This window comes from Tripterygium wilfordii, chromosome 23 (genome assembly GCF_013401445.1).
Source record: "Tripterygium wilfordii isolate XIE 37 chromosome 23, ASM1340144v1, whole genome shotgun sequence".
NCBI lineage: Eukaryota > Viridiplantae > Streptophyta > Magnoliopsida > Celastrales > Celastraceae > Tripterygium > Tripterygium wilfordii.
Genome location: NC_052254.1, coordinates 4,337,368 through 4,352,690, shown reverse-complemented (window position 1 = coordinate 4,352,690; position 15,323 = coordinate 4,337,368). Strand labels below are relative to the sequence as shown.

At 39.5% G+C, this 15,323-nt stretch overlaps 2 protein-coding genes across 3 annotated transcripts; both read right to left on the bottom strand.

Annotated features, from left to right (window-relative positions):
* Nucleotides 1-1,316: 1,316 nt before the first annotated feature.
* On the bottom strand, nucleotides 1,317-4,004 carry LOC119992509 (AT-rich interactive domain-containing protein 2). Its single transcript, XM_038839238.1, has 2 exons — nucleotides 3,676-4,004; nucleotides 1,317-3,454 (listed from the first exon to the last, which is right to left on the bottom strand). The coding sequence occupies exon 2, from the start codon at nucleotides 3,288-3,290 to the stop codon at nucleotides 1,545-1,547; it is 1,746 nt and encodes a 581-aa protein (XP_038695166.1). The 5' UTR covers nucleotides 3,291-3,454; nucleotides 3,676-4,004; the 3' UTR covers nucleotides 1,317-1,544.
* A 3,745-nt stretch (nucleotides 4,005-7,749) lies between these two features.
* LOC119992481 (notchless protein homolog) lies at nucleotides 7,750-13,643 on the bottom strand. 2 transcript variants are annotated; one of them, XM_038839194.1, is made up of 14 exons: nucleotides 13,506-13,643; nucleotides 13,229-13,383; nucleotides 13,032-13,113; nucleotides 12,793-12,882; nucleotides 12,145-12,270; nucleotides 11,528-11,655; nucleotides 11,190-11,389; nucleotides 10,614-10,677; nucleotides 10,030-10,140; nucleotides 9,248-9,385; nucleotides 9,008-9,150; nucleotides 8,870-8,924; nucleotides 8,430-8,486; nucleotides 7,750-8,336 (listed from the first exon to the last, which is right to left on the bottom strand). In XM_038839194.1, exons 2-14 carry the CDS (start codon nucleotides 13,376-13,378, stop codon nucleotides 8,253-8,255), a joined length of 1,428 nt encoding a protein of 475 aa, XP_038695122.1. In that variant the 5' UTR covers nucleotides 13,379-13,383; nucleotides 13,506-13,643; the 3' UTR covers nucleotides 7,750-8,252. The 2 variants fall into 2 exon arrangements, with proteins under 2 accessions (XP_038695122.1, XP_038695123.1); XM_038839195.1 differs by having other exon boundaries at nucleotides 13,229-13,386; nucleotides 13,506-13,629.
* Nucleotides 13,644-15,323: the final 1,680 nt, after the last annotated feature.

The following is a 15,323-nucleotide window of genomic DNA, read 5'->3' as shown; positions in this document are numbered from 1 at the left end:
GTAACAATTCACCTATGTTTTGAACTTTCAATGAGGGAATATATAACCCACAAGTAAACAATTTCGACTTTAAAGAAGAATCTAGCAGCTGTTAGAGCGATAACATGTTGAAAGCCCCATAATTAGATAAAAAAAAGGAGTAAAACAACTCCAGTACAAAAGGCTCCGATAGTGTACAAGATCGGAGATAAGCATGATGTACATAGATATTTTCCTGCATAATAGGTGGAAAAACTGTTCAAAGCTCGACCATTAAAGTTTCCGCAAAATCCTGCATATGAATCAATTGAACATAATCACATAATTGAAGATTTTACAAACTTATCCATCTGGAAGTCACATTGTACAACAATCGAACCCAAATGAAAAACAACAGTAAGATGTAACCTTAACACTAAAGCAGGACATCAAGTAGGTTCAAACAGGCAAGAACTAGATATTATTTTTGGCATCCAGTCAACAAATTGACAAGGATCAAGGGCCATGCTTCATTGTCATCATGTTTGCATGCTTCATTGTCATCATGTTTCTCAAGACCAGGAAAATCAATCTACAAACAAAATTTTACCCAATCAAAAGTTTTAATTCTCGACTCTCAATGGACGACAAATATGATTATTTTGGGGGCAAGATTCCAGAATCAATGATTTATATCTGGAGCCCATCGGCAGTCCTACAAAACTAACAAAAAACGTTAGAGGATCCCTGACTAGAGGGATTTCGGTCAAAAGAGTCCGACGATCAAGTCAGTATTGTTGAGATCAATGATGTATCCCTTTTTACAGTATATGCAAATTGTTCTCTTTTTCCGGGTCCCCTACATCTGGTGTAGGATGCCTCTTTTTATAGCGGAGGTTCAATCCCTCTTGGATTGTGGTTTAGATCAAAGATACAAATTTTCAAGTTGATTGGACAAGGATAGTTTGCATCAGAAGGAAGCTCTGAAGTTTTTTTTTGTCAGAGAGAAATCTAACATTTTGGTTTATTGTAACTGATGAAAACAAGTTTGTGTTTCGAGGTAATTACGAAGTGACTGATGAAACACGAGCACAACTCGATACTGATTCAAGGTTTGTATGATAAGAGAGTCTGTTGAATAGATACGTAGTTGCATGGTCATACCTGCTATGGAGTCCCGACTTTGATGAACGATACTTGGACGATTTATGGCCAATACTATTATCCTTTCCCATCAAAATGTTCAACATTGTTCAATATTGCACTGCGCTTTCCTGCAAGTATGTTACCATTCGAGCATACATTCCCATTACAGGAGTGTCTTCATCAAAGAAAAATTTCAGTGCAGCCCACAGAAATAGTAGACTACAAGAGGTGAATTAGCAAAGAACAATGAAGCCAGGAAACACCGCAAAGGAGACAAAATTGCAGTTACAATTACAAGAGTATTAACAGTCGTACATTACAGGTACTGTTACAGCTAATGTTGTATCAGTATGTGCAAAGAAAAAAAAACCTGTGTTTAAATTTAAAATCCGCCGTGCTAATTTCGAATTAACTAACCAATTTCTGGCCTGAATTCCTGGCTATTCCAAGTGAGAGCATTGATTATTTTCTGAACATATTAGCATATCGGAGCCTTCAGCGCCCTTAAGTACTTCATAGCCAAACCGGTCACCTACATATCCAAACTCTGTTTCCTCATCATCGCTATCAATGTCGTTAGGAGTCACACGATTCTGATAACTCCGTCGATTGATAAGAAATACATTGAAGTAATAGCTAACCAAATCACCTTTTCTTTTCCTAGGAAAATACTTTGGCAAATCATTCCAAAAGCTTTTGCCTAGAGATGGGGGGTTTGACCATACTACATCTCTGAATCTTTTTTCTTCCTCCAATGTCCACTGAAGTGAAACTTCCTCACCCATACGATCAAACCTCCAATGATAAAATACTGAATTCAGCTCAAGCTTCAATTTCATTCTCTTCTCAGCAATGTGAAATCGGACACATTTAACAAAACCTGGATGCTGACAGCCACAAATCTCTGATCTTCCCCTTCCAACCGAATCTTTTACAATACAAGAACAGTTTTCACTTTCCAAAGGCCATAGTAAGGTCCCTAGCCATCTGGTTTCACTCTCTGAAGCCACACCAGTCCACTTGGGCACGTCAGCTTGAAAGAGAGGCCCCAAAGAAACGTTCTTTCGAAAGCTACCATCTACAGATTGTACAGCAATCAAATCCTTGGGTGATAAAGATAAATCAATAGGTACAGTTTCATGCTCCTTCGAAGTGTTCTTCAATTCTTTCTTGGGAAGACTGATCAATCTACATTGGGAGACTGAACTTGAACTACAACAGGAGCATACGCGAGATTTCAGTGACGTAGGGAGCCTTTCACTGCATCTTAAACCCTCCATAAATTGACGGCTGCCAATACTAACATCTTCATACATAGATGGATGCATCCTTAAATCGTTCTTTAAGAGAGATTGTTGAGCAATTGAATCCACATCCCTTCTTTTCAAGAGAGCCTCTCGCGCCCTGATTGCCTGGACCCATAATTTCTCGCCTCCATGGTCCTTCCACATAGATGGTGGTGGTATTACCCCAATTGAGGGATCTTGAGGATGCTTAGCAATCTGGATCACCCAGTCCAGCATTTTCGATAAAGATTCTCTCTTTCGCTTACGAAAATTGCACTCTTTCGTAGAAACATTTGGGTCCAACATAACTGGATTATTGACATCTCCATAGCAATTTTTTTCGTCATCATCACCGACCTTTTTTACACCATCACACGTATCCTTGGCATCCGGAGTTCCCATGCCAATATCATTGATTCCCATATTAGTATACTTATCACTTGTCTTAACCAAGAGAGGAAGTGCATAATCTTTCCTCCGATCCAACCAATCCGATAGCAAATCTCTAATTTCTGTTTCCAGCTCCAATGGCAATGATCTGACATTCTCCCCACTTTTGGACACTTCAGATACTGATTTTCTACCACCACAACTCCCCCTCAGCCATGTTTCTAACTCATTCATATATTTGACATATATCAATTTAACTGATGCTGAAACACCCTTGTCAAACCCTAATTCTTTTGCCACATTAGCCCATAACCCATTCTTCGACACCAAATCAGACCCACCTCTTTCTTTGACCAAACAAAACAGCCTAAACAGATCCAGTGACCGCCCGTCACCAACCACTGCCGGCATAGGCCTAATGCAACCACTACTCACAACCTCTTTCAGAAAAACTGACAGAATCTGATCGAAAGGCATCTTAGTTCCACCTCTCGATTGTGTGCCCACCATAAGATCCGCAAATAGTGAATCAGGTTGATCAAGGAATGGGACCAAAGAACAAGAACCACCAAGTCACGGATTCCCACAATGTCCAAGCTCTTTTGCAACTCCTCTGAGAAGGTTAATGATGAGAGACAAGCAGAGCGAGTACAAGAGAACCCCATTCTTGCTTCCTGAAAAAATGAGAAGGTTTTTCATCAATTCTACCATGCACTTGAGCTCAATAGTGGAATGTAAGAGAGACTACAACAAATCGAACTGACCAATGGGCATACTTAGCATTCTCTATCTCCTCAAATACAATACGAAACAATCTAAAATAAAGCAAAAAAATTTAAAATTACCACAATAAGGTTAAAGTGAACGAAAGTGATAGAGAATTAAATTTACAGACCTGTACATGTTGACATCGGTGTCAGGATTTGGAGTTTCTATGGTGGCACGGTTACAACGAGACTGAAAATTTCAAGAAGATCGCTCTACTGTCTTGGCAACCAGAAGAAGGTAGTAGAGAGCAACTTATCTATAAATTCATTGTTTAACAACGAGATATTCAAGCTCGAATGATCGAGTACCGCCTCCACCGTTTTCCCAAAACCCTTGAACAGAGAAGGGGAAAAAAAAAACTCACCAGTGAAATGCTGACCTCGCTTCCGGTGGTGGTGGTGGTGATCATGTGCTTCTCCCTATGCCCGCAAGGCTTCGGAGGCCGAAAACGCAAGCGGTCCAGCAAAAATGTGGGCCTTGGAAACAACTAATCAGGGTATTTGGGCTAGGTCAGCCCAATACTTTCATTCATCATGCGTCATCGGACAGGGGTATCAGATCATAAATTAACTTACGAGATCTCTATCATTAATGTTTTCATTGAGAGAGTATCATTGTAACGGCCCAGACCCCCATGCACTCAGCAGGGTCACTCAAGCCGGGCCCATGGGCCGCTACCCCCAACCCCTCTCCCCAATGCACTCAACAGGGTAGGTTGTTGGTACCAAGAATCGATCCCCCGATCGGGGTTGGGGGTAGCGGCCCATGGGCCCGGCTTGGGTGACCCTGCTGAGTGCATGGGGGTCTGGGCCGTTACATAAAAAAATGGCTTAGCTGGTGACATAGGTTGCCTGGAGCGCCTATGTTAAAGGGAGGTGAGGAGTTCGACTCCTACTTTCAACAACCTACCTGCTGAGTGCATTGGGTGAGGGGTTGGGCTGTCTGATCCATGGATCTGGTGGAAGTCCCTGCTGAGTGCATGGGGGACCATTATAAAAAGGCAGTTTAGCTGGTGACATAGGTTGCCTGGAGCGCCTATGTTAAAGGGAGGTGAGGAGTTCGACTCCTACTTTCAACAACCTACCTGCTAAGTGCATTGGGTGAGGGGTTGGGCTGTCTGATCCATGGATCTGGTGGAAGCCCCTGCTGAGTGCATGGGGGACCATTATAAAAAGACAGTTTTTATGTAACGGCCCAGACCCCCATGCACTCAACAGGGTCACCCAAGCCGGGCCCATGGGCCAGAGGGATTGAGAACTGTCAGGCTGGGCGTGTTGTGGGCCGTCCAGTGGTTGGTGGGGAGATTGGGCTTTAGTGGGTCGGGCTGTTACAATCATAACTTTTGTAGGTGGGTTCAGCATGGGCCTCATTGGTCAAAGGCTCATGTGAGTTATTTGCAGTTAGGCGTAACTGTGGAAAGAGATTGAGTAATCAAAAGGAGCCATAAAATAGCCCAAGATCTAGAAGCGCGAGCTATGGCAGTCAGGAAGCCAATGTGGATATGGGCTTAGGAATGGTGGGATAAATTGTGTCCGTTTGGGCGTGTTGTGAATTGTTGTGCGATCCTATGAGATCTAACACTGTGGTGCTGTGAGGTTAGTTCAAAAGCAAAGGTGCTAGGCAAATCACTTTTAAAATTGTGGTGTAATATTGTGAGGTGCGTTTGACTTATTTAAATTACAGTTATATTAGATGACTAATAATATTAATATAAAATCACTTAACGTTTACATTGTACATTAATATAAAATAAAATAATTGACCTAATTTAATTACGTGGGACAATTCAACATATATTGTAAGCGTTTGGAAGTTCTGTGAGGTGAGTTCTGGTAACAAAAAAGTTTGACGTGTCACAAAAAACTGTGGTGTTATGAGGTGAGGTACACCTAAACGCAATGTAAACACACTGCCAAACTGCACCAATATTGCGATCCCACATCAATTAGGATAAGAGGGGATGAATTTATAAGTTCGATGGTCAACTTCAATTAATGGGGTCAGTTTTATTTTTTTTTTTTCCTTGGCACACATTAACATAGACTACGAACGACACCACGGCATGATAGACCATAGAGATAATTTGGTGGATTACGACCACTATCTAATCAGCATTGGAAATCCGAAATAAAATAGCTAGGAATGTTGTCTGAGAGTCTGAAGTAGTGACCCATTTGGTGAAAGCTTACTTACAGACATTTTGTTGCCTACTAATCTTCACTATATTCCTATTTTGAGCCCATTCAAATGATTACGTGTGTCGTCAATCAAATTCTTGATAGTCCAATTAAAAACCAAATCAGGCTGAGCAGGGGCAGAACCACCTTTAACCAAGGGTGGGCGGCCGCCCACCCTTAAAAAATTTTTAATAGTAATAATACTAAGAAAAAAAAAATATTTAAACTAAGTCGCCCCTTAATTTTAACTAAGTGTCCCCTAATGATACTAAAGAATCAGTTGGAGAGTTGCATTTTTGATATGCGAAGTTACAATACATTTATAGTGGTTTATGGGATTACAATTTACTGGTCTAGTTATGTGCAATGAGAAAGAAGTGTTTGATCGAATTCTCAATGAGGTTATTTGTAAACGTTTTTATCAAATTTATAGATATAGCTTTAACTTTTATCTTAATATTAACAAGTAATATATATAGAATCTAAAAAAAAATCCGAGGGCGTTGTCTCTCGGAACCCCGCACTAAGTTTCGCCTCCCCTAATATTCGATGCTAGTTCCGCCCCTGGCTAAGTAACTGCATTAACAACAATCAAAGCATCTCCCTCAAACTGTACATCCTGTGACTGAAGTTATAAACACCTTCGAGCTCCCAACCGCGCCTCACCCACGGTAAGATCCACCCTAGCACTAGCTTGACTTATGAGGTCTCCATCAGACTTAACCTGTTTCAGGGGACCAATCCAAACATCAAAAATGTTGCCAATATCATCTTGAGTATTAAGAAATACCCAGCAGAGGTCTAGGCATAGTGAATTTAACAAAGGCAGCTCGATTAGAAGAGCAACTTGCCATGTTGGATAAGGTAGTGGGGTTTGAAGTCTTTCCCCCAAAGGATATAATGGCATGTATTGGTTGTTTTAGGTCTTGCTTGGATTAATGTTTAGGAAAGTTAAGTGAGGAGGGTTAAGGAGGAAGAGATAACTTCACCTTGTTTGGATTGTAAGAGGGAGAGTTAAGTGCGGTGAAGGATGGGGAAAGTTCCCCCTCACTAAACTCTCTAACTCAACATTTTGTAACCCCCTCAATTTGAGGGTTTGTGAGGTGAGAGAAAATATTTGTTTTCTTAAATCATCTCATTATCTCATAATCACTCTACCCTCTATCCAAGTAAGGGTGAGTCATGGTACTCCTCTCCATTAACTTTACTCTATCTTCATTTTTCAATCCAAACAAGCCCTTAGGGTTTGAATGGTGATTGTAAGATTCTTCATCCATTGATCATTGTATGGTGTGATAAACAACGGCAAAAATGTATTTTTCATCCCTCAACTATTAAGCAGGTTTCATTTTCGTTCCTTAGCTTTTTTTTTTCTCCCCTTTTCATCCCCTAACAATGGGAAAGTTCCTCGTTTGCCCCTCGAATAAATCCGGCGAAGGAAAAATTCAACGTGACATCCTATTGTTCGTTAGATCAGGTTTCTACCCAAATCTCACCTGAAGGATGAAAATGATACTTTTTAATAGTTGAGGGACGAAAATGAAACTCATCTCATAGTTTAGGGACGAAAAATATCTTTTTGCCGATAAACAACTAGTAAGACGACGATTCTAAAGCGAGAGAAGCATAGAAAATGTCAGTAAAATAGGAAGCATGGATTATCAATGGAGGGAACTTAGCTGCCTGCAACGAAAGCCAATAAACGCCTTTCATGCCCCCGAGAGAGAGGTCAAGCAGACGGCGCTGGCGTTGGTGACGGAGATATGGTCTCAGAAGGTGCAGGTTCTGGTGTCGATGTATACGCAGAAGACCTTGAAGCCAATGTACTTGAAATCTAACAGCCAAACAGAGTGGTAGCCCTTTCATGGTACCTGATTTGGCTTGCCTTGGTTGATTTCCATAAGAAGGTTATGTACTTATAAATGTAGGGGCTAATGGCATACTAAACTGTTGTTTCACCCGCATGACCTGGTAGGTCTTCTTTCAAGTTTCAACTTCTGAGTTCGCATAATGGTTTCGAGAACTATCAATCAAACCATCAGTTAACAATTCAAAATCACAAATCTTCCACAGGTGTTGTACTTGTACATGTGTTCTAAACAATAGTGAGTTCATCATTCCTAAAATCACTTAGCTACAGTGCTACAAAATTGAGGCCATACATTTAGAATTTTCTAAGTGATCATGCACAGCCTATAAGCTTGGTAATTAGAATCTCTGAATAGCAAGTGAATGCAATTAACATAGGCGATAGAGTATAGACCATGAACACTAATGAACTTCAAACTACTCCTTTTGCACGACTTCGCAAGCCCCCAACTGCCAGATCATTCACCTGTTATCAAACTCTAGTTCCAACCATTGGGAATTTGGGATCATTCTTCTGCCACCAAACTGATTCGTTCATCAGATGTACTTTTTATGTAGAATCTAATATAACTCGCTTGCATCATACCTCGCAGCTTGCCTTCGTCATTGTGGCATTTAAATGATATACCAGAATGCGCCTTCATGTTCTCGGACAGTTTTAGCCCATCCATAGCTTCAGTACCCTATCCTTTCCACCAGAAGCTACCTTCTCACCATCAGGACTCCAATCAACAGCATAAACCTTTCCAACAAGAAATATATAAACAAAAATACTTAATCAGCATAACGTTGGTGTAAGAAGAAGTTAGTGCCTCTACTTAGGGTAAAAAGTTACCTCGTCTGCATGACCTGGTAGGTCTTGTTTCAACTTCTGAGTCCGAATATCCCAGACCTAGAAAAGTAAATAAAGCCTTAATGTGACGGTAATCAACCCAGGCAAAATACACCAATCAAATTAAAGCCCCCAGAAATAATGACAATATCATGTGATTCTCTTGTATCTAAAGACAATAACTTTTACTCTGATTCATGAGTTGAAATGAAGGAAATTTTAATTGGTTAAAAATCATCATTTCTAGGCTCATCAAAGGGTGTTTACCATTCAAGTGATATTGATTATGTGTTCCAGGAGATAATTGAGAGTTAAAGAAATTGCTTACTTGCATTCCCTACATCAAGAAGATATTTTCAAGACAAACAATAATCTACTTCCTACATTTCATTTCAAGGGAAACAATGATTTCCTGTAAAGCCCTCAATTTATCAAGAAGTTACCTTAAGCGTGGAGTCTTTGCTCCCACTTAAAATAAGCCTACTGTCTGCAGACCAGCTGTAGAATAACATGCAAATAATGAGTCGTCACTGTACAACCTAGGCAAACAGATATAAAGAAGCCCCCAATGGATTGCCAACCTGATTTGATAAACAGGCCCGACATGGCCCCTAAAAGCCGCAACAAATTTCCCTGTTGTACCATTCCATAACTTCACAGACTTGTCAAATGATGCACTAGCCACCCAAAGTCCATCAGGAGAGAAATAAACATGGTTCACAAGCTGTAAGCAACAAACAGCCAGTTTAACGCTAACTCTCAGGAAAAGAAATAATCATAGCTTGCTCTCAGAAAAGAAAACAAACTGACTGTAATCATGCCTGTTGATGACCAGTCATGCGAGTTTTGGGGTGCTTGCTGACAGCAGGTTCCCAAAGGAACATAGTAAAATCATCAGATCCTGAAACCAATCTTTCAGGGGCATTCCCTTTCATTTTGTTATACCTTTCTAGAGCAACCTATGTTTGCCATTATAGTATATTAGTTCCCTAAAAGAAGCATAAAACAGGCACATATTTCAACAGTACTCCTATGCAAATATGGCAATAAGGATATTTCAATTTAATAATCCCTTATGAGATGGAAGAAGACAACCAACAAGTTGGAGAACCCAGAAACATAGCCACATGCAGCGCCATACAATAAAAATAACTAAGCCTAGTTTTCACGATTGGAAATCAGATTTTTGACTACTTTATAAGACCATTATATAAGTCAAGGGGTCTCAGAATTAAAAAAAAAATAAAAAATTAGGATGCCCTCCACTGAATTGAATAGCATGTAAAAGACAATTAGATATTGACCCATGTATCAACAGTTGTATCCGACTTTCATGCATAACTACCTTTTAGGTTCATGCAAATGCTATACATTTTTTTTCCTGAAATATGCACTTACTGTTCCATGAAAGTAAATGCAACCACTTATTGAGTTCATGAAAATTAATGCATGGAAGAGTTCACTTGACAACCAAAGAATAAACTAATGCATGGTTATTGCATACACCAAAATCAAGGTGATATAAAATGCCAAGAAAAATAAACTAATGATGACAGAACTGCACGGCCTCATGCAACAAGCAAATTAAACAATGAACATTTACCTTCTTCATTTCTTCTGGAGATGAATATTGTTTGCCGGTATGATCAAAAGCACCTGTGCGAAGAACATATTCGGTGCTCAAGGCAAGAGAGTTAACCCAATGCCCATGGCCCTAAAGTGAAGAAACAAGTGTCAAGGAGATGTGGATGAAGAAAGATAAAGAATCTATAGAAAGCGCACACACACACAACGAGAAAGCCAAAATCATTCATAAACTTCAAATAAACATAACAGAAATCCAATCCATGATATAGTGAATACTTTCATCAACAATATATTCCTACGGCAAAATCCCCATGATCTAAACAAATACTTCAAATCACTCAGTTTGTAGCTTCAATAAGCAGCTCACAGGTATGGGAAGAGCTCTTGAGATCATTTCCTCTGTTTCCATGTTATTATCATAAAACTATAGAACCTAAAGAAAAAAAAAAGGTGCAGAAAATAAAAATCCCAGAATGACATAAAATTAACATGGTTCAGCATTAACACGCTAAATCCTCTGTCAGAATGAATTCGATATCAGAAGATTATTAAATACAATGTGGAATAACACAAATTTTCTCAACAGTACATACAGTCTACCTTTAACTCGCGAATCAGCTTCCCTTGCGTAGTTTCCCAAATTTTTATGGTACAATCCTGTGAACTGCAACAACCAAGAGGAAGAGATTACCATTTTCTCATCTTCTTGTCCATTTTAGTAATAGATACTGTACATTTTTAGTCGAGTGGTGACTTACGTAACAAGAAATTTAGAGAGTCAATTATCTGAAGAAGAAGGTTTACAAGTGCAAACGTCGTTCGCATGTCACCAAAATCCCAAGAACTGCTAGCCATCACATAGGGATGCTTTGAGAATTCATTACTTACTTAGGGGATATTTAATCTTTATAGCAATGTGGTTATCCAATCATTACAAAGTTTTTCAGGAAAAAAAAAAGGATTCCCCTTCCATTCAATCAAATTATGATTTTAGTAGATTCTACTCTTTTTTTCCCTTTTTCCCAGTTATAGGCTTAAGCTCAGGTCTTCGCCCTGCCGCCCAACCACATGGGTCACAAAAAATCCTCTCCTCAGTTCCGAATATATCTAAATCACATTGAAGACGGAACTTTGACTATTGAAGTTAAATATACTTCTCAGGACACAGAAAAATACCCTGTATATATGACTCCATCTCCACCCCATTTCACACAGGTCACAGCAAGGGTGTGGCCACTAAGACAAATAACACATTTCCTTGTCAAAATATCCCATATGCGTGCATCACCATCTTTGCTAGAGCTTACAAACCGGCGACAGGGAGCATTGAGGTGGACAGGCTCCCAAGAGATACCAGTAATCCACTTCTTGTGGCCCTATGAAGGAAAGAGGGGGAAAAAAGTAGCACAGTACATATTAGTGTATATCAACAAAAGCATTCCATCACAAAAATATCAATCAGCAACTGATAGCAATTATCCCAATGATCAGTTATTATAGCATAAGAAGTTTACAATAAGAGGATTGCCATATGGCTTCCCAGTTTGTGGATCCCAGCACTGAAGTTCTCCGGCCTTGCTTCCACTAACGAGATGCTTACCATCCGGAGACCATGCAATACACAGAACCCAATTCTTGTGTCCTGAAACATATGAGATGGTTTTCGATTAATATAGCACGCACTCGAACTTAACTTGGACGGAAGTCCTACACTGTGAAATGTCAATACCCCAGAAAGAAAAAGGAGAGAAAAGATTAAAAGGTTAAACTCTCATGTGCAAGGCTCCTCCAACATTGGAGGTGTGGTCGAGGAAGGGCAAGATGTGCATGGTCGAGGAAGGGCAAGATGTGCATTGCATTACTCCTACATATTGAGAGATTATTGCCAGGATTTAACTGTGTGACCTCCAAGTCAAGGTGAAGCAACTTTACAACGAGGCCACAAATGGTCAAACTATACAGCATACCAAAATGACCATAAGCGTAGTCAATGGTTTAATCCAAAGCAATCCTTCCAATGATATAATACATAAAATCTAGTGGTCAATTGACTATGCCCCCGTTTCTGGGTGTTTTACTAAATGGTTCCTCATATACAGTAAAAGGAAGAAATGGGAATAAACTTCACAACCTGTACATGTATACATCGGTGTCTGGGTATTGAGATCCCATAGTCGCACGGTGGTATCGCCAGAACCACTTGCCAACTGTCGCCCATCAGGACTAAAAGCAACTGAAAGTACTGCTTCTGAGTGACCTGCAGTGAAAAAGCAAGAGTGGGCAAAAGACAAATATTTTATCAAGGGGCAGTAAGTCAATGCAACCCAAAAAATCAAATTACAAGGCAAAGGAAATGCAACAGAGTAAAAGGTAAACATAAAAACAACAATGAGTTGAGTTAGATCAACACTGAAAACTTTAAGAACATTGTTGTATTGTCTTGAAACCAGAACTTGGTCATAGAGAACAAACTATCTATAAACTCAAATTCTTTTTTTCCATTCAAAAAAGTCTATAAACTTTCTAACTTGGTTTTATTCTGACATAAGAATATGTTGTTTCTTTTCAACCACACTTAACAAATAAATTAAAAGCAGTGGTCCATTCATAGAGTAAAATATCTGAAAGCACAAGAAAATCCAGTAGGCATGTAGTAACCCTGCACCAATAAAATGGTGACTATATCAACTAAATAAGATATCACGAAGTCAAAGAATTACATATCATTTAAAATTATGTAGTGCAGAATATGTCGATGGAATTTAATGTGTCATCATACCAGTAATTGTTGCTGAACAGCGATTGACTGGACGGATACGGAATACAGCTTGAGGTTGATAAACTATTTGCAGTACCTTCTCTACGGAAACTGAAATTTTCAAGTGCAAAAGGCATCACATAAATGAGCTTAAAGCCCCAAAACCAACATATATAATGCTATGCCCTAACAAATTTGGCAAACAACCAATAGTGAGGTCTGGTACGTTTCACTAAAGCTTTCTTTGTACTTCAACTAACCTTTGTGTTTCTGTAAGTAAGTTTCAATTGGTACAACAAGCTCTTGATTTGATATATAGAAAGCATAAGGCAACTTCTCCTCCTGAACAAAATCCAAAATCACCCTTTCATTAGAAGCATGAATGCACAAACCATTCACGATAACCATTTATATGGAGCAGTAATGAGCATACACAATTTAAGTGAAGCATATTTACATTGTTGAGAAGGTCGTTGACAATCTGTTGAAGCTGTTGAGGACCAACGTTCTGTGGCAGATACATGGGCGCCCCCAAAGAAGACCCTTCCGGGTCCGCCAATTGACAAAGGACATTGTTAACCTTCTCTTCCTCCGATTCAACCTCCATGTTTTCTGCTTCGAAATCGAAGAATTACATAATCAGCCGAAAACACCAGGTAACCCAAAAACAACAACGCAACTGCACCTGACAAATCGAGTTCAATTCATAGGATACAACAAGAAGAAAGAAATACCTCTTCCAAAATCGATTCGGATGGAGTCAACAATCGCCGTTTGCCGACATAAACCTCAGTCTCCTTTGCTGCGAGGAGTCGACCTGGGGTTTAGCCGTTTAGGGAGGGAAGCCCGTTTTCCTCCAACTTCAGTGTGAAGTGACCTTTATATCCTTGTGAAACCTGAAGCTTAAGCCCTAACTGAAATTACCTTTTTATCCATATGAACGCTGAGAGAGTCCACTTAGGGCAAATGCAATGGTAAAATGTTATTGGGCCAACAAAGATGTTGTCTTTTGCTGATGTGGTTGTATTGTAAAATGTGTTTTGCTTATGTGACTGTATTGGGATAAGTGTTTTGCTTATGTGAATGTATTGATATTTGATGTTTTGGTATAGTTTTGTTGTGGATAATATGGAGGAATGGAATGTTGTTGGCCTCCATGTTGGGTGGGAAGAGAAATTATATAGAAATTTGTATTTTGTTGATGTGGTTGTATTGGAAGATGTGTTTTGTTGATGTGGCTGTATTAGAATACGTGTTTGACTTGACTTTTTGTATAATAGAGGTGGGACCGGGCCAACATTTTTGTTGACCCAGTAAATGAGAAACCATTACATTTGCCCTTACTTATCACGTGCTTACTTGGTCTACGAGGTTTATACACTATTTCCTGTTATTTTTTATGGATATATGGAATAATTGAGAAGGTTAGGTGACTTTGATTCAGTGAGAGGTAGCTTAAACTCCGACAGACAAGTTCATGAACAAAAATGATAAATATCCCGGTGATAGTCACCCAAAAAAAAGCTTAGTGGTGTGTGACACACATTCGATGTAGTTTTCAATGAGTCCCTTAATATGATGTCACTACACTAATGAATGAATACCACACACTGATGGGATGCTTTTAAAATGGTTATCACTGGATCTCTAGCATCGTGTGTCATCGTTGGTTCATGAATGATGAGGTTAGCTTTGCTTGCTTCGAAAGTGTAAAGCTAGCAGCAATTACGCTGCCCGTTTCCCCATGGTCTTTGCTTCACTTCTCTATCTTTTATAAATCATAGTTTCTTGGTGTTAATTGATAACACAATCAAGCCAAAACACTCGAAACTTAATTGCATGTGTACAAAAGGCAAAGACGCACAAACCTAAAAGTCAAGAACCCCACACAAGTACAGTAGTAGAAATAGAAATAAAAATATGAACAAAAGGAGCAACCATGTCACTCCTCTATATATGTAGAAACACAAGTAGTTAGATGAATTTGTAAAACATGGGGGATCCCTTGAGGCCACTTACAGCAGAACCATGGCCAACGACAACACCAAAAAGCTTCACTGCTTTCTTCACTTCAATTTTGTATTTTGATGCTCCAGTAGTGACTCCAGGGTTTGCGATTTCCTGATAAAACTTGATTTTGTCACCATTTTATTGTGTGCAGCAAAGGCAAGCCAACCCTTTGAAAGAACCGGTTTCGGGTGCCCTTTCTTGCGAATGGAGCAACCAAACCTCCATAGACGACCATTTCCATCCATGACTTGGAATTCCACACCCCAATGTCGACCTACTCCGAAAGGTGGCAAAGATTTAAGACTCTTCGTCGGAAAAGACAGCCTCTTCTCAACGTCAGTCTTAGTAAGTATCTTTGAGAATATGATTGCCATATTGATTTTCTTGAGTATAATTAGCCTTTTAGTTTTAGCTAGGCTGCAGCACTTGCTCATCGTATATATACTATCTTATATATGCCCTGATCAACACACAAGAGTGGGGCTGTTCTTTTTTTTCTCTATTTGTTATTAGTCTTTGCCTTGGCCTTGGCAGACTAGTTT